Source organism: Molothrus aeneus, chromosome 3 (genome assembly GCF_037042795.1).
Source record: "Molothrus aeneus isolate 106 chromosome 3, BPBGC_Maene_1.0, whole genome shotgun sequence".
Classification (NCBI taxonomy): domain Eukaryota; kingdom Metazoa; phylum Chordata; class Aves; order Passeriformes; family Icteridae; genus Molothrus; species Molothrus aeneus.
Window position 1 is genome coordinate 81,040,250 of NC_089648.1, and position 19,746 is coordinate 81,059,995.

The 19,746-nt window shown below is 40.0% G+C and overlaps 1 protein-coding gene across 3 annotated transcripts in view; it reads right to left on the bottom strand.

Annotated features, from left to right (window-relative positions):
* Positions 1 to 19,746, bottom strand: part of COLEC11 (collectin subfamily member 11) — a 37,501-nt gene that overhangs the window by 3,361 nt on the left and 14,394 nt on the right. For 2 of the 3 annotated variants that reach the window (XM_066547246.1, XM_066547244.1), the window contains exons 1-4: positions 17,572 to 17,843; positions 11,914 to 11,985; positions 1,806 to 1,877; positions 1,043 to 1,096 (exon numbers count right to left, since the gene is read on the bottom strand). In XM_066547246.1, the coding sequence (XP_066403343.1) occupies positions 1,043 to 1,096; positions 1,806 to 1,877; positions 11,914 to 11,985; positions 17,572 to 17,701 (328 nt within the window). In that variant the 5' untranslated portion in view covers positions 17,702 to 17,843. Of the gene's footprint in view, positions 1 to 1,042; positions 1,097 to 1,805; positions 1,878 to 11,913; positions 11,986 to 17,571; positions 17,844 to 19,746 lie in introns of those variants that run through there. The other variant, XM_066547245.1, reaches the window with a different exon arrangement.

The following is a 19,746-nucleotide window of genomic DNA, read 5'->3' on the forward strand; positions in this document are numbered from 1 at the left end:
GGCGTTTATTACAGTTTGCAGTTCTGTATGTAATTATAAAAATCTGCATTGGACTACCCAGTTACTCTGCTCAGTTTTGTAAGTCAGTCTAAGCACAGGGTACCTGCCCTGCAAAACTGTGCACGCTGGCCCGGTGCACAGCACGCTGGCTCAAGAATTACAGTGACAAATTATGTTCTTATGAGAAATCTAATCTGTGCATCCCCAATGCACTCTGCCAGGAAGGGATGAATTCAGTCCAATCCAAACCTGCCACTCTTGCAAGGCCTGCACTTATGCTAGGCTGTTTTCCTAGAACATTTTACACCTCTGGAAGATCCATGCACCTCCATATAAGAATCTGAAGAGAGAGTGACAGGAAGACTGAGCCAGGCTCTGCTTGGTGGTGCCAAGCAATAGGACAGGAGGCAATGGGCAGAAACTGTACATTGCACAGGAAGTTCCTCCTGAACATGAGGAAGAACTTCTTTACTGTGTGGGGTAACTGAGCACTGGAACAGATTGCCCAGAGGGGTTGTGGAGTCTCCATCCCTGCGGATATTCAAGAACTGTCTGGACACAATCCCAAGCCATGTCCTCCGGGATTACCCTGCTTGAGCAGAGGTTGGACCAGCTGACTCAATGAGGTCCATTCCAACCTGACCCATTCTGTGATCTGTATTCTTGACAATCTCCTGCTCCTATAACTATAATCCATGAATGAGCAAGAGCATCCAACCTGCTCCTTTGTGTTGACTGGAAGACAAAGAGAGATATGCAGAGACGTCCCATTGCCCTGGTAATGAATGCTACAGACAGTCTGACTTCAGTTTCCATCAGGCTTCTGGAGAGATTACTCCTCAGAGAAAGTATAAGGTACTGTTTTAGCATATACACTACAAGTCCAGCAACTGCTGCAACTTCAATTATTTTAAACCATTTGAAAATATCACAGTGAAATATTACAGTTCTAATGAAAAAAATAATTCATTATTTCCCCCAGTATGTAAACAGATGTATTTTTGTGATGTCTTTCACATAAACAAGGTGTGTTATGGATTACCTGGGTCACCATTAGGACCTGGTGGTCCTATGTCACCATTATCTCCTTTTTCACCTGAAGACATGAAAAATAACATAATGTTAATGCTGCCTTTTCTGTCACTAGTTCATTTAGCATTTATCTATTTTTTCACTAGTAAAATTCAAACGTGGAAAGTAGAAATATGCCCAAGCAAAAATAAAGATTTTTCTGTCCCAGTCATTCCACAATAAAGGCCAGCCATAGCTATGAAACTCGAACCCAAATAATATGCACCAATATTCACTTCTTGACATTCATAAACTTCACAGAACCAGTAAATTCAGATGCTGTAGAGGGAAAAAGGCTGGATTTCCCTAAATTTTGAATCATGATCTAGATTATTAGGTAAACGCTAGTCCAAATGACTTAACCAGTATCACATAGGAAGCCTATGGAGTAGTCAACATAAGAAAAGACATCTTCTAACTCTTAAAAGTCTGCCAAAGTACAGCACACCTTCCCATCTTCTTTAACTGTCCACACTTGTGTGACAGTGCAAAGTTCTTTATTTATCCTCAAACCAGGATACTCACAGTACTTTAGGACTAAATATGCTGATTTCACAGCAAAGGTAACTGATTGAGAAATCTCAGCGACCTGGCTGACTACAGTGTGAGAAAATTCCTACTAAGGTAAACTGTGAGAGTTGTTAGCCATTTTTCAATGGCTAAACTTTTCTCAAACATAAATGATCACACATTTTTCACCTGAAACACAAATGGAGAAATATAATTAAACCTACCTTTTGAACCAATAGGACCAATTTTTCCATGACGTCCTATGCTGCCTTTCTGTCCTTTGTCCCCCATTTCTCCTATACAGAAGAATGACAGAAGGATGAAAGGCACAAGGTAGCAATGTAGTCTGATTAATTCAGATTCTACTATGTTTGCAATATCAGTTTTTAAAATGAACAAATTCTATACCCCAAATATTCATTGAACTCCAGAGGTCTAGCTCAAGCCTTGTGAAGAACTTATATACAGCAACCTAGAGAGTGATTTTATCTTTGCTAAACAATTGACATTAACAAGGCATGAAGGTGTAATTGTCAACAGTTCTTGTTTGAAAACCACTAGAAAAGCTTTTCCAAACTTCTTTCAGCGGATCATGACAGATTTATGTTGAAAATACAGAGGATTGTTGCATTCAAACATGGATCAGCAGATTAAAACTATCATGGAGTTGAGAAGACCTAAAGGATCCAAGCACAACAGACATTTCATCTCAGACAGTGATTCCGCTGTAACTGAGGGCTGGCGTTGGGCTTAATGACTAATTTATACAGTATAAATACTGTCATATGAGGTAGGTTTCCCTCTGTACCACACTGTTAGAGGAGAGCGGGTATGGAGGGACTGCAGGGATGAATGCCTGCTGAAGCTCCCATCCTGCAGAAATCTAAGCCCAAAACTGCTTTAGGAAATATTTATGAAGTGGTTTTCAAAGCCTGTTGAAAAGACTGCTTCTTTGCTGAAAGCAACATCTGCTGTGCTCTGGTCTACTACACAGGTGCAAGGAAACAATGAGACAAGCTAGCAGGAAAATCCACCAGAGGGATCCAGCAACTGGACTCGTGCAAACTGTCACAGCTCAGCCTCAGCTGTGGATCCATGACAACTGAAGATCTGCTGCCCCGTTGCTACTGCATCTGGACAGACATATGTATTTTTGAAAGCTGGATAATTTTATTACCCATTTTGTCATTACCATTAACTTAAGGTGAAATCAATAACAACTTTCAGAATATAAACTGGTCACTGCTGGCCAAAGAGATGTTATATCTATTACTCCATGAAGTCTCAAGCAACCCTTGTCCCAGAAAGAAACCATTTCCTCTGAACTGAGAGAAGCTAAATGTGTGTGGTTTGTTGGTCTGATTCATTATTGGCAAGTCCTGCAATCAATCATTTCCCTTTGTTTCTAACAAGTATCAAATTCAGGCACTACTGGACACAGGCTTTCACCAGAAAACAAAAATATATTTCTCTTATCTATTCCTACTGGAAGTACCAGCTTGCAATCAGTTTATCAAGTTGCTCTGAAAATGATGTCTCTTGCTTTGCATATTATTGAATTGGGATTACCACATTAAAGATTATCAGATGTTTGAATTCTTTCTCTTTTCAGGCTGTTACACCTGAAATTAAATAAACTCATTGATCTAATCTGTAAATAAAATAAAATACATAAAATTATTTCACTTTCTTTCTTGTAGAAATTGCCTAGAAAATGAACTGCTTCTCAGTCACAGCCAGTAAAACCCATGTGCTCTGCTCAGAAGTAAAAGGAAGGTGTGTTATCTTGAGCAATGAAGACATACATTAAATCTCCTTTCCTCATTAAAAGAATTGTTCACATTTGGGTTTCTCTTACAGTGACTAACCCCTGCTTCCACTCCAGGGGCTTGCTTATTCTGCTTCTTCTGCAGAATAAATCACAAAGTTTCAAGAGAAACACATCTGCCTTGAGGGTTTCAGAAGTTTTAATACCTTTTGTAAAGCCCTTTTTAGTAGCCCTATGGTTGTCAAAAATGCAATCTGAGGAGTCTTAACGAAATTGGGAAGTGATAGCTGGAAAGAAATGGGGACAATAAAAGAAATTAAGTCTCCATAGACCAGAAATAGGAAATCAAACACAAAGAGTGAATAAAGAATAGAAGAAAGTCATCTGACATGTCTCAGATGAAGGTGGCATACATTGGAACCAATTATAGAAGATTTAAAGGATTTGGGAAGGAACTGAAGAGAAAGAAATTCTAAATTATCTTCTTGGTGGCTTTTTCAGGCCCACAAACAAGTGAAGAAATAAAATTCCAGAGATGAATGGTGGGCTGCAAAACAAGTGAAAAAATGATGGGTTGCACTCTGTGCCATACTATAAATGGGGGTCACAGAATATGGGCAGTCTCATCAGGATTATTTGGAAGAGACAAGAAGGTATAAAACTACCTCAAAAATAAAAATGCATCAAAAAGACAAATCTAGCAGAAATGCAAATTCACCATGTCACAGAAAAATTTAATTGAATCATGTTAAAAAGAAGAGAGCAGTAGTTTTCTTTCCAAACTTAAGGATTTTAAGACAAATCAAATCCATGATTTGACATAGAGGACATCACAGACACCTACCTAACAAGGAAAGTAGAAGTGTACCAAACCACACCAAAGGCCTCTTGAATCTAGTGCCATCTTTAACAGCAATCTGCAGAGGATACTTTGGAAGAGAACATAATATATAGATGAAGATTAAAAAGTCTTTCCCCCAGTACACCTCAATAGTCTTGCAGCAGTCAGCATTCCCAATGCAAATAGATTGCCTGACTTGAATGAGAATTATATTTTTAAAGGATATAATGATGCTATAGTAGTAATCTGCATTTAGGACACTTCATTTTTAAAAAACTATTGGCAACTGGAAATCAGAAAATTCCAAATATTTCAACAGACTACAGAACTGCTTTACACTGAAATATATAAGTTATCCACACTAATGAAGGTCAGCGATTGGTGAAGGAACCACCAATTACTGAGGAACTTACTCTCGGTCGGTGGCTACAAGAAGTTACATCTTATCATAGAATCATGAAATGAGCTGAGTTGGAAGCAACCTTTAAGATCATCTAGTACCAACCCCCTTCCATGGGCAGGGACACCCTCCACAAGACCAGGTTACTCAGGGCCCCATCCAACATGCTCTTGAACACCCTTTGAAGGATGGAGAATCCATAGCTTCTCTGGGAAACTTGTTCCAAGGTCTCACCATCCTCACAGTAAATAATTTCTTCCTTATATCTAACCTAAACTTGCCCACTTTCAATTTAAAGCCATTCTTCTTTGTCCTATTATTACATGCCCTTTCCAGCTTTCTTGTAGATCCCCTTTACTGGAAGAGGCTCTAAGGTCTCCCTGGAGCCTTCTCTTCTGCATGTTGAATAAGACAAACTCTCTCAGCCTGTCTTCAAGGCAGAGGTGTCCCATCCACCTCTGATCATCTTTGTGGCTATCCTCTGGACTTGCTCCAGCAGGTCCATGTCCATTTTATGATGGGGGTCCCAGAGCCAGGGCTCTCATGGAGAGTAGGGTAGAGTGGGAGAATTACTTCCCTCAACCTGCTGCCCATGCTGCTGTTGATGCAGCCCAGGATGTGGTTGGATTTCTGCGCTGCAAGGGCACATGGCCAGCTCATGTTGAGCTTCTCTTAAACCAACACCCCCGAATTCTTCACCTCCAGACTCCTCTCAATCCATTCTCTGCCCAGTCTGTGCTTGAGATTGCCCCAACCCAGATGCAGGAACTTGCACTTGGTCTTGTTGAACTTCACAGGCCCACCTCAAGCCTGTCCAGGTCCCTCTGGGTGGCATTCCTTCCCTCCAGCACATTGACTGAGCCACATAGCTTGGTGGTGTTGGTAAACCTGCTGAGGGTGCACTCGATCCCACCATCTGTGTCACCAACAATGTTAAACAGATATTCTTATATGAACAAACAGTGCATAAGCACAGGAGGCATTTTATATAGCTGGGGCAAATCAATTTCATCCAGCATTAGCCACCCTAAAGTTCGGGGTTTTAGTCTAAGATATTTATCTAAACTCCCACCGTAGGCAATGGAAAAATAAACACCTCTGAGTAGGGATCTGTCCCACTCATGTTAGACAGGTATCATAATCAGAATAGTTAGAAAATTTGCAAAGGAAACTAAAGCTAGTGAGAAAAAAATCCAATCTAGAGTGGCAGCAGAAATCTTTAAAGTATGTAAAAGTACATTCAAAGCCAAAGTGAAAATAGTACAGTACATTCCTGAATGGAGGAGTTTCTATTTGGAGGCAAGCAAAGACAAATAAGCGCCCTCATGAAACATTATCTCACTAGAATTATGTTAACAACATATTACCAAGCTTCTTCAAACCAGTGGTCCCTCTAGCCCAAAACTTTTTTCCTGTGATGGCAGCAGAAGGTGCAGTCCAGGAAGATCCCACAACCACAGCCACTATCTGCAGGTGAAATTGCTGGATCTGTCCCCAGCAGCTTCAGAGAGGGCCTCCTAGTTCAGGCACAATGGGATCTGGTGATTCTGTAATCTTGATTATAACCTCCTCAGACTACTCTGTACAGATACAAGAGTCTCAGTCTGTCCAGTTTCTCCTTAAGAGGCAGCTCCTCTTTTTCACATTTTTGGTGCCCATCTCTTACCTCTCAAGTCCTTTTTGAGAGACAAAGGCCAGAAGAACATTCTTGAGACAGTGCATGTCAGGCTTTTGTACAGAACAAGATCAGCTGCAAAAGAAGCTTCCTGTTTTGTCCTTTGTCCTTTTGTCATCCTTCTGTGATGATGGGCAGTGTTCTGTTGGCCTTGGGACTCTTGCTAATGACTTCAGAGCAGTCCTTGAGTTTTAAGTGACAGTTAGGGGTTTTGGCATCATTTAAGTATGGATTAAATCATGCATCCCTAATTTCCCCAGGCAATATATTTATTTACATTGAAGCCCATCTGCCACCTTTTTGCCCACTCAGTTTAGCAGTATTTTCTCAAAATCCTATTGAGATCAGGTGGAACTGAAAGACAGTTTTGAACCAGATACCCACTTTGTGAATTCACAGCTGTCAATGTCAGGACTTTTATATGGAATACTGCCTGCAGCACTCCTCAGCGAGCAATAAATTCATGTAGAAATTGACTCAGAAATGCAAAGGATTGATTGATTACATATTAATGAGCAATCAATAATAATAAAATATAAATTAAGATATTATTACCTCTTTTTAGAATTTGATTATACAAATGACTGAGCACTCTGGCTCCAATCCAGTTAAATTAATGAGTCTTCTCTTCTACTTAAGAGGCTGTGGCTGTATTAGTAAACTAAATGCCTGGGATTATTCCCTGGCAGTGGGAACCAGGTAGTCAAGAATGGGACACCTCATGATACTAAATTGTCTTACTCTTCAAGCCAAGATAATCTTGCAAGCTGCTCATTGTGTTGGCTCCCAAAATACACCTGGGAAAGTGTTAGCTGGCAAAAGTCAAAATCACTGTGTTAACACTGCAAAGGTAGAGACAATTGAGTTCCAAGCCCAAGAACAGTATGTGAGACTGTATCACGTACCATTATAGTTGAATATAAATTAAGTACAATGTATAAAGGCTGAAATTAAAATACTAAAATAGTATACATTTTAAATGGTTATGGCTCTAAGACAATTGAAATATCTTCAAGAACATAATTTTAATGTACTGTTCCTTTAATGTTCCATTCCAAGTGTAAATCCACTTTGCCCTCCTTACTTTGATTGCTGTAAGGCATTCTGGGAATATTCACAGAATGGTACTGTTACAGAACTGCCTGTGTGGAATTTGAAAACATGGAAGTTATGGCCTCACAGAGTGCACCAGGACGCAGTTAAAAAACTGAGTTTACTCCTAACATGGGAGAGCGCAGTACAGCCATCAATGCCAGTGGGAAAGTTAATTCTGTGAACTTCACAGCCCAAAACTTACAGTGCTTTAACCTGAAACAGCCATTGTACTCGACCCCTTGCCCCATGCTTTACATAAGGCCAACACAGTTTTATATTCTGCTGACATGCCAGGCATCATAATTGACCTATACAATTAATTAAAAGCAATGAGGAAAGTAAGTGGAATTTAACCTTAATCAGCACCCAAAGACATCAGTATCTCTGATGTCACCCTGAAGCATCAGTACAGTCAGAACAATATTAATTTCAGGTAAGCACCAGAAAGTTCTAATTTTTAATTTTTCTGAGTTACCAAAATCTGAAAATATCGTGAGGAAAGATCTGATGAAAACATCTGCAGCACTTTCTGATCTTGAGCTGTTCAGGTCAAATATTCCATAAGAAGATAGTTTCTTTTGTAAGCTATTTTATGGTTATTATATATCTATGAAGTTCAAAGAAACTAAGTACATTTTCCTAGATGAACTTGCTAGAAAAATGAAACAAAGAAAGAGGAAAGAAAAAAATAAAAGAAAAAAGATTAGCGTGATTTCATGATGTAAAGACCAAGAGTAGAAAACTCTACAAATGTGGCAGAAGGCTTACAGTTTCTCCCTCATGTAAACCATCACTTACTCAAAGAGGAGAAAAAGAAAATGGAATTTACCAGCTTGCATCAACAGAAGGAGCCAAATATTAGACCAAGACAAAATTATCAGGCTCCAAGATAAATACAAGGGGTTGAACACATGCTTACACACTGACTCAAATTCAACAGACTACTGCATAGAAGCAGGGCTGCTGTCTGTGGGTGGTTTTAGGGGCAAATGCAAAGTGAAGGAATGATTATTTTTGTCAAACATATTGTTATATTTTACTTTTGTCTGAATGTTCCATCTTCTGGATTAGAAATAGGAAAATCCTTGGTCTGTTGGAAGAGAATGTACTCAGTCTCGTGCAGCTTGAGAGTCTAGAAAAGTATTTATGCATGAACTCAGCTACAGGTCTGCACATTACACACAATCTGTGGAGGTTAACCAGAGACTAAAAGGTCAGGAGACTGAAAGGTTTTTCCAGGTCAAAGTTGGATATTCTTCTGTGTCCTTTCCATAGACCAGAAGTTACATCTGTGAAGTCTGTTTGCTTATCCAGTCAACACTGTGACATTCAAAGTGTACTGGATGTAGTATCATGATGAAAAGTGGTGCCATATAATCCAAATTGTTTTTAAGGTATCTGTGTTATTTTCTTTGACAAAGCATTTGTGGGAAGGAGTTGATTAAGACAAATATCTACAAAATGTACAGCATTAATGAAATGACTAGTTAATTAGGACATACTTTAAACAAGAGCTTGTTTGTAGAAATTTCTGTATGCAAAAAGGAAAGCAGAAAAATATGTTGCTACAGAAGCAGTAAGAATTTTTGCCTGTTTAGATGAAAGTACTACCTGGAAAAATACTGATACAGCATGCATTAGTACTCAATCTTCTTTAATCTCTTTTCTGTTTCATTTATGTTTTCTCGTACTGTGTTTCCACTTCAGTGTTTCTTCTTTCAGCCTCATCAGAATTTGGACTTTTGCAGGTAAGAAAAACTAGAAAATTACCACTGTTATTAGCATTAATCAAGCTACCTTATGAGAACTATTTTTGAAACAAAAGCAATTTTACAGTAGAAAATAAATAAATGAAATGCCACATTATGATTGCCCTGACTGAAAAAGAGTACTTCCACATCTCAGAGGGACAAAGCATTTTGAAGTGACATGACAATATGCCAAGATATAGAAAAATGCAGGACAGCGTGATGAGAGGGGTTCTGAAGAAGTTTTCAAGACAATCTCATGCCAAAGGACACAGAGAAGGCTGAGGCACTTAGGGCTTTTTTGCCTTTGTTTCTGCTGGCAAGGGCTGCTCTCTGGCCTCCCAGTTCTGCACGTCTGGTAGCAAATATCTGGGGAGGACAAGCTACTCGTGGCAGCTGACAATTGACTGAGGGACTGCTTCCCCTGGATGTACATGGGCCCATGGTCCTGCCCACAAGGCATTCAGGGGTGCTGAGAGGGCTAGCTGGTGCTGCTGCATAGCTACCAAAGTCTAACCAGCAGCTGCTAGGGAGTCCTTCACTGCTGAAAGGGAGGAAGAAGTAGAAGATGCTCCATGCTGGCAGGAATGGTTGATGCATTGGAGGGCGGCCCTGCCAGTCAGGAGGTGCTGGACAAGCTACAGAAATGCATTGGCAGGAATATCATGGGTTCAGCAAGACCCTAAGTTCTTCACCTGAGACACTTTGATGAAGTCTGGCCCATGGCTGGATAAAAAACTTCTTTGCCTTAGAGGGCCCAGAGACTTTTGGGCCCTCATACATGAGAAGCAAACTGAAGTCCAGCTGAGAAAGATGGTTTTATTTAGTTTGGAATACAGAAAGGTAAGGGGGGGGAATTAATTGCAGTCTTCCACTACTTACAAGCAGTTTCTAGAGAAGATGCAGCCTTTCTTCTCAGAGACACACAGAGAAAGGGAAAGATGCCCTTGATTACAAACTACAACAGGTCTTTCACAATGACACCAGTGAAACAGTCTGATTAAAATTTATGTGGAATCTCCATCCTTGGAGATTTTCAAAAGTCTACTGGACAAGGACCTGAGAAATCTGCTCTGATATTGAAGTCTGCCCTGTTTAAAGCAGGAGATTGGACTAGATGAGCTCTTGACAACTGTTTAACCTAAAATATTCTGTCATCTACACTTCAGTTGGTATTGCCTTACAAGAGCCAAAATTTTAGTTTCCAACATTTTTTTTCTAAGAGTCATCCTTGAAAGTAAATCTACATAAAGGAAATACATTGACTGAACACACACACCCCTCATGGAAGTTATAATTTTTTCAATGTATTGTAGGAGGAAGAGCTCTAGCTATGGGTTTTGGTCCCAGGGTAATCAGTATCAGACTTCTGTAAATGCCTAAAGGAACAACATAATGGATCATGCATCATCACAAGGAAGTATAAATTATCTTTACAGTTGCTTTGAAAGAAAGATTGTAAACTCACTTCAGTAAAACTAACTCCAACCTTCTAATGACAGGAATGTCAATCTTTAATTTCAATATTGAAATCAAAGGATTTGACTCCTGCTAATTTGAACCTTTCAGAACACAAACCTCCTGGAAAACTTATGAAGGTCAAATTTCCTCCTTGCTTCAGGAGGAAAACAAATGTGAAAAAACAGAATTTTCTGCGAGACAGAGTGCTATGTTTCTCTCAGCTGCATAACTGAATACTGTTGAGCACCATTCTTCTCAAGAGCTCAAAATATTTTTGAACTACAATGCAAACAAATTTATCACCATTTCCCCATATCCAATAAAATGTGGGAACACTCATGTTCATCTTTGCCTATTATGGCTTACTGCCTTCCCTCAATGGTTTTAATTAAGATGTTGTGAGTGCTCAAATTCACAAGAAAAAAAGAAACAAAAAAATTGAGCCTTGTGAATTTTTCCCCTCTGATCTAATATGAGGTTTTCATTAGCAGAAAGCAAATTTTGAAGGAGACATTATGATGCCTTTCTTCACAGAGACCTTTTTAAAAAATTGAGATTTTTTTTTTTAATTTCCAAAATATATCTTTTTAACCAGAAGATAATACTTAGTCTACAAAGAAGTGCATATAATTTTACTGGTTTTGGCTAAATTAAATTAAGTTAATTTTTATCATTGTAGCTCTGAGGGTGCTATATTTGGGATGTATGACCAAAGCAATGTTGATAACACAGAAACATTCATTATTGCTGAACAGTGCTTGCACAGGGTTAAGGCATTTTCTGCTCATCACCCCACCCCACCAGTGAGGAGCTGGGAGTGCACAAGAGGCTGGAAGGGGACACAGCCAGGACAGTTGACCCAAGGGAAATTCCCTAAGGTTTGGCATTGTGCTCAGTGTGTAAAGCTGGGGGAAGAAGAAGGAACAGGGGGACATTTGGAGTGATGGTGTTTGTTTTCCCAAGTCACATTATGTGTGATGGGGCCCTGCTCTCCTGGGGATGGCTGAACACCTGCCTGCCCTTGGGAAGCACTGAATTCATTCCTTGTTATGCTTTTCTTGTGTGCATATGGCCTTTGCTTTCCCTATTAAAGTGTCTTTATCCCAACCCATAAGTTTTCTCACTTTTACCCTTCTGATTCTTTCCCCCATCCAAACCAGGGGATGTGACTGAGTGGTCATGTGGGGCTGAGCTGTTGGCTGGGGTTAAATCACAACAGCACAAAACAGAAATGGCCAAGGTCACCCAGTTAAGGAAGCAAGGAGCCCCATCCTCATCATCTCACAAGAAAAAGCAGCATTTTCTCAGGAATTACTTCCAAAATATCTTCTTTATCAAAGTTACCTTTTTCTCCTGGAGGTCCAACTCTGCCTGGACGACCTGGGGCACCTTTCTCCCCCTTTTCTCCAGCCTCCCCTGTTGATACAAAAGTAAATAAAAAGAAGAATCATATTAAACCAGGACTATTTTCTGTTAGCAGCCGTGACAAGAATGCCATTCTCTCCAGTGAAAAAAATAGAAGCAGATGTGATCTGATTTAACAGCTTTACTTGACTGACAGAAAACAGATTTTTCTTCAATTGATGCAGACACTGGAAAACCCTGTCAATACATTACTGAAGTCTCATACAACAGGTCTAGTTTTGTGGATGTTACTTATATCATTGACCTTCAAAAAGCCAACAGCACAATTCACTGAAGCAGAAGCTTCAGAATCAGTCCCCAACTTAGCACATAAACTTCTGTGTTAACCAAACTCTTTCCAAGCCTCTGCTAAGGACGTCCTTAAGTCTCAAGTGAAAATGGCTTAACTATGACCTCAAATTAAAAGAAAAAAAATGCCATTTTTGAGGCCTATAAGAAGGCACTGCTACATCCATCATTAGAGGGCCAGTTTTAAGCATGAAAACATTAAGTCCCTACTTCATATACCCAGTTATATACTGTGCTTTTTAATCTCTGAAGTATGAACCACTATGTAGTGTATTTACACGCACATAGCTTGTGGTACATCATTATATTCAGCATATTTAAACATCACTTTCTGTAAAAAGTGTTAGCCTCCCTAGTGCCTTTCATTAAAAATTTGGGGATGCTTAGCTTGTTTTGCCCACTATAGCTACACTACCACTGTAGTCTGCCATTGACATGAAATTAAAACCTCTGACAAACAGAAGGTTAAAGAATTATTTATACAGCCACCTTGACAAAACAAGATTTGCATGAGAAAGGAGAAGAAAGTTCTATGGCTTTCACAGAAAATAAAGTGTTGGTATGTAAAACCCAGAGTTAGCACAGCACATATGATATCCCAACACTGTTTTTCTATGGAAGAGAGTGGACATTAGCTGCTCTCCAGGAAGCTGATGGGAGCACCACAGCAGGAAAGTCAGTGGTTATCATGCAGCCCACAAGCTGGCATCTCTGGCATAGCTGGCAGATGTGGTTCAGAGAGGAGTCACAGAGATGACATGTAAAAACATGTCACACCATGGCACATTTCAAATATGCAGCCTCCAGCTCTCTTTCCAAATCTCTCTCTTTATTGTAGACCTAGGTGGCTGTGAGCTGAACTCAGCCCTCCATCTGTTATATTTTCATTCTTCAGGCTGCTCCAGACCATCTTCCCTGCCTTCAGACATGCAAAAATAGGCCATTCTCTGACCTTAATGAGGACAAACTTCACATAAGCCCCAGTGAATAATATTGTTAGTATGAAACAGGCTATAATTTGGCACATTTGGGAACGTCACATTTTTATTATCAAGTAACCAATAGGCTTTGTATGATTGCCTTTCACCCCTCAGGGCTGGCTATGAGTTCTTTCCTTCCCAAAGATAAATCCTGACAATGACTTTCCCTTGCTCTCTGGAGGCTGAGAGCAGGCTATTACAGCCTATTGCTTTACACGTTCTTCAGAGTGAAAGCTGTGCATTAGGGATCAATAAAATAGATCACTCTTGCTTCAGGCCATTACACTTGCCTGCATTTATTCTTATAATACGATGACACTGCATTCCTTAGTGTGGGTGTTTTAAAAACTTTCTCCAGGAGGAGACTGCTCCATTACAGCCCCAGCTACGGACCAGTTGACATTTTTTTCTTATCAGCTGTTTTAAGGAGCAGGACCTTGGCCAAGAGGAACTGATCAGTGGTACAGCACAGCTTTGCCTTGTGTAAGTCCCTATTCTTGCTGGTTGTACCCTGAGCATTGTGCAAATTGAGGAAGTAAAGCCTGTGCAGGTGTCATGGGCAACAAAACAGTTTTCTGTCAAGACAATCAATTTAATTTTTCACCAAAAACCAATAATGTTTAACTTCTTGATTCATGAAATAAAGAAAGACACCCCTGTGCCTCCTTTCTGGTATCCAGTCCCTTGATCTACAACCAAGTCCCTCCAGAGCAGGAGGCTGGGATCTGTGCATTATGGTCCCTACCTGACTGATCTGTTGTGGCCTCATCCACTAGCCACAGTCCCTTAGCACTTGCACTTCTTGCATCCCTCCATGGATATTTGCTCCAACCCCACTGCAGGAAACAGTACTTTCCTTGTCAGCACGCTGCAGCATTGTCTATACAGCTGAGACAGGGTGAGATGTCAGTAGTGCTCCACAGTGCTCAGATGCCCCATACTCTTAAAAGAAACTTAGCCTTGCCAAACTATGTGAGCTATTAAGCATCATATTCCCCATGTGAGTAGATGCATCAAGTGTGAGTGTAAAAAAATTGGGTTTTCTAACATAGCATTAACTTTTTTATGTATTGAACATCATTGAGACTATTAAGACAACTCCTGATTTGGACTCTAGAAGGGAGACAAAACAAGATGGCAAGCTGAGAATTTAAGTTTTGAAGGACTGTTCTGTGTTATTTTTTTTCTCCACAATAGTAGTAACTTTAATTTCATGTGCTTATCAAAAGAAACTGGACTTTAGGAAGAATATGAGGGAGCTGTGTAGAGAGGCTTCATCATCCATTGCTTTTTCAGACACAGCACACTTTTCTTATTATTAATATTGCTGGCTTTCTAAAACATGATTCAGTCTGCTGTCTGTATTCTCAAAGCCATGGTTTTTCCCCTTACACTCTTCATCTTACTCCTTTAAACTCTTGAGTTAAAAAAATAACCAACCTACCAAAATCTGTCCCCCTAAAAAAACCCCACCAAAATGACTACAAAAACAAACAAAGCAAGAAAATCCACCAAAAAATCAAACCAAAACAAAAACACCCCAAACATACAAAAACCTCAAAACCAAAACAAACAAAAAAAGAAACTCCAAAAAATCAACCAAACAGAAAAACCACCAAACCACAAACCACCAAAACCTGCCCCTAAAACCTAAACTGCCAACTTTAATCTCATTTGTGCTTTTACTATTCTTGGCGTCTTTAGTAGCCTTCTTCTTCATCCATTTCCACCTCCATTCTCCTCTCATGCCCCTTCTGATTTTCTCTTTTACTCTGTGGGATCTTAATTGATTTTGTGTCATTTTACATTTATTTAGTTTCCAGTCTCTCCACTCTGATTCTTAAGCTCTTCTTCCTCTGTTTTTCCCCTATTATTTCCTTCTGTTCTTCTAAAATTCCTCCTTTATGCTCCCCTGCTTCTGTGTACTTTTCCCTGATGACTTTCTCCTTCATCACCCCATTTGGGCTCCACTTTTTGCACTACCTCTTAAGTGTCTATCCTCTGCCATTCACATATCCCATGGTCTCCCTAATTTCTTGCATTTTTCCCTGCCTCTGTTTTTTCCCAGATTCTGACAGAGCCATGCCCAGCAGCAGTGTGGAACTCTATTTCTCCACCACTGGAGATGTTGCTGGCAGCCCAGGGAAGGAGGAGGAGATGGTGCAGATCTAAAAGCTGCAGTGAGCAAATCCTGATCCATGGCAGCTGAATTTGGGCACGTGGCCACACGTGTGCTCAGTTTAAAGGAAGCCTTGGCCAGTGAAACGGGTTGGAGTTATGCCAGTGGGGGACAGCAGTATCTCATCACCACCTCTCTGAGCCAGTCCCCCTGACAGCATATTTGGAACACTGAAAGCTTTTTAGGGATTTCATGTTAACTAGGTCTGTATCAGGTCATTTTGTGCTTCACTGAATTTGTACATCAATCACTCTCAATTTTGCAAGGCTTACATCTTATGAAACTGAGTGAAATCATTAACACACAGTGGCTTTCAGGCCTCTCTCTGGTTTCCAGGCTCAGAATTGTCATCTGCCAAAGGGTCCTGCACAGTTTACACACTTTATAAACATTTGTTGCACAACAACAACAACAACAACATTATTATTATTATTATTATTATTATTATTATTATTATTATTATTATTATTGCATTACAATGGTAATCATAGATGCTAATTTTGACTGATTACAAAAATAAGAAAATCAATGCAAAGAAGCCACAAAACTCATCCTGTCAAGTTCTCTGATATGAAAAATATTTTCAAAGCTTAGGGCTGTGAAATCTGACCCTTTGACTGATCTTTCATGCAAATTTGGACAACATATATTTAACTTGGTGGTGTTCTCCTCTGTAAGTCACTTTTACATAGCAAATATATCAAACAAATTAAACAACTTTACTCAAACCTTAGTTAAACCTCAGAAGGCCTGGATATAGTGTTGTTCTCTCTAACAAGAACATCTGCAGAAGGTCATACATATTTTTAAGATCAAAAGCCACTTATTGAAGTAAATAGTAAAGAACAGCTTTTGGCTGAGTTCAGGCATCCAAAGCTGCATTAATAAAAATAATAACAATAACAACAATAATAGACAAAATGATAATAAATATTAAGAAATAAATATATTCTTAAAGCAAATTGGCCAAGCACAGCCCACATCCCTGTAGGCCAAGTCTCTTGCCCCAAGCAGAGGGCAGCTGCAGACAATTTGGGCAGTGCCTGGAGAGAGCAGTTTACCCCCCAGCCAAACCCCTGGCCAAGCTGGGCTCACAATTTAGCTGTGTGAACAATTTAGCTGCAGAACAGAACTGAGCCTCACCCTTCCCAATCAGTTAACCACAACAGGCAATGCCTGCAGTCCATCCTGTGGCCCTCAGGCAACTCAGGAAAGCCCAGATTGGTACAGATAAGATTAATGGCAGCAGTACTGGTTGGGTGGGTTTTGTGACACTACAAGGCATAATTACAAGAAAAACTGAAAGGTTTCCTGTGTGGTTCTTACACAATGCTTTTTTTTTATTTTATTGTTGATGATAAACTAATGGTTTTCATGGGGGTTTTTGTCCTTAGTTAAAAAGTATTTCCCTGTGTTCAAAAGTGTTATATTTCAACAGAAATGTCATAGCCTTCTCAAGGGGAATTATTGTTATTGACTAAACAGAGCTGGGATTTCAACAACCATAATGGATGCTGCTGCTTTAAAATGCTAATTCTTCCCAGTGGCTGATTTCTTATGCAAGATATACTTTTTTTCCTATGAAAAGATCAATAATTTATTACACCACCTTCTTTTGGCAGGAGTTTGGAGGCATATTCTGTAAAAATGTTGCCTTTTTAAAAAAACTATAGAAATGCCAAAGACCTAACTAATGTTTGCTTTCTTCTAAGAGGTATTTGAGCTTTAAAAAATCCAAAGAAGACAAACATAAGACAAGAAAACACAAAATAATTCCTATTACATTGCAAAATGGAAATGAAAACCTTTCCAGATATAAAGTAGGGCTTGATGTTACAATTTTTAGGTACCACTGCTCAGTATAAAAACACAGAGCAACCAGGCAATGAATAAGAGTAACAAGCACTAGTGATCATGAGAAAATCTGGGAAACTGGCATGCATTCTCTGAACCATTTAACTTTACCTTATGGACCTTAAAACTCCATTTTTAAGGAGGCTACAAACAGGGCCAAATAAGAGGACAACTGAGAGGTACCTTCTTTGTCTCTGTTAAAACTGTCAGTTATGCAACTGAGACTGTTAGAACAAAAATATTAATATTGGAATAATGAGTAGGCTTTCACATTACCTTTGAGGCCTGGAACAAGAATCTGAACAGAGCAGGACTCCTCTGCAATGTGTTGAGGATATCCAGATCTTAGCAGTGACAGGAAGGCAAGGCTAATTAGAGTCACCAAGAAAACCAGATCTCTCTTCATAATGAGCACTTATAGGTCACTGACTCCTAAACACAAGAATGAATAAACAGTTATAAGAATTCCAAAGGCTTTCAGCAGTTTCTACAACTACATCCCACTACAAACACAATATATATTTGTGTGCCATAACCCACACAGCATGAGAAGCACATGTGCAGCTTCTCCAAGCAGGTTATATGTTCCTCAGACATACATGAAACAGGCAGCAGCACATTTAGCAAGTTTTTTGCTGTTAGACGGGATGGAATAAAGCCCAGGAGAAATTTAATTAAACAAGAAGGAGATTAAACAATGCCAATAATAGGGAATTCTATGTGCATGATTTCTGGAGGTGATTGGACGATTTCTGTGCATGATTGGAGGCAGCTATCTGGAAAGGTGAAAGGAGATAATGCAGCATGTAGGCTTAGAATCACAGAATTGCTTAGGATGGAAAAGACCTCTAAGATCATCAGCCAACCATTAACCCAGGGCTGCCAAGTCTGTCACTAAGCTACGTCCCCAAGTGCCACATCTACACATCTTTGAAATATGTCCAGGGATGGTGACTCAACCACTTCCCTGGGCAGCCTATTCCAGTGCTTGACAACCCTTTCCATGAAGTAATTTTTTCCTAATATACAATCTAAACTCCCTCTTGCACAAATTGAGGCCATTTCCCCTTGTCCATACTTCTTATAACCCAGGAAAAAAGACCATCTCCACCCTGGCTACAACCTCCTCTCAAGGAATTGTAAAGAGCAATAAGGTCTCCCCTGCATCTCCTTTTCTCCAGGCTAAACCCCATTCCTCACAGAACTTGTGCTCCAGATGCTTCACCAGCTCTGTTGCCCATGTCTGGACATACTCCAGGACCTCCATCTCCTTCTTGCAGTGAGGGACCCAGATCTGAGCACAGGATTTGAGGTGTAAACTCACCAGTGCCAAGTACAGGGGGAAATCACTGCCCTGGTCCTGCTGGCCACACCATTGCTGATAAAGGGCAGGACATCATTGGCCTTCTTGGCCACCTGGCCTTGCCCTGAAAGTTGTTAGTACTAAGTTGCCACTTAGAGTGGATACTGCTCTAAAGAAGTAATTCGGTAACAGATGAACCAACTGAAAGGCCTAAAAATTCACTTCCCATCTACCTGAGCACTGGAATTGTGCCCAGGCAAATTGTCTGATACAATAGCCCTCATATAAGTCATTGAGGGTGGAAGGCAGTAATATTTCACTGTATCACTCAATAAAGTTGAAACAGAGTCTTCAATAACTCCTGAAGAGAATCACCTTTGAAACATATCCTAGTCAAAGCTGACAAGTGAAATGGCTTGCCTGAAATTAGACTGTGAAGAGATGTCCCAGAAAACAACCAAACAGAAATGGAGCTTGTGTGAAAGGACTGTAAAAAACAGTATTTAGGAGGCCTGTAAAAACACTTTGACAAAAATGTTATTTATGTATTTCTGATATATTTTTCATGTCGGTCCTTAACCAGAGCTCAGTAACACACAAATAAGCTGAAAGTCATAACAGGTTTTTTATCATCTTTTATAGCCACCATAAGGGCATATGCATTTTACATCTGGAGCAAGAAGATTGGGCTATATTAATTTCCACTCCCTGAATCCCTTCGAAAATAAGCCAAATAGGATTAGGCACAGGTGTGGGACCAGTATGTGGGTCTGTGTGCCTCAACATGTTGGGGATCTAGGAGAGCAGAACTGTTATTTTTGGGATGGCCTGAAGGTATTAACTGGCATAAAGGATGTCATAGCAGCAAGGCCAAGTAGATGATTTTGGAGTTGGGGGAATAAATTGTCCCTCTGAATTACTTCCATTATCCCCTAGGAGACCATAGCAAGGGAATCTGATGGGAGCAGACTTTGTCTCCTTCTTCATGTGTGAAGGGCATTGCATGAGTTACAGGCCAGTTTTCTGTGTCTCACAACCCCCTTGCTACACCATCTGTTGCTACAGGCAATTGAGGGACAGGGGGTTGCCACAATACACAATCAGTTCTTACTGATCATCCAGATCTGGTGCAAAGACTTGTATATGCT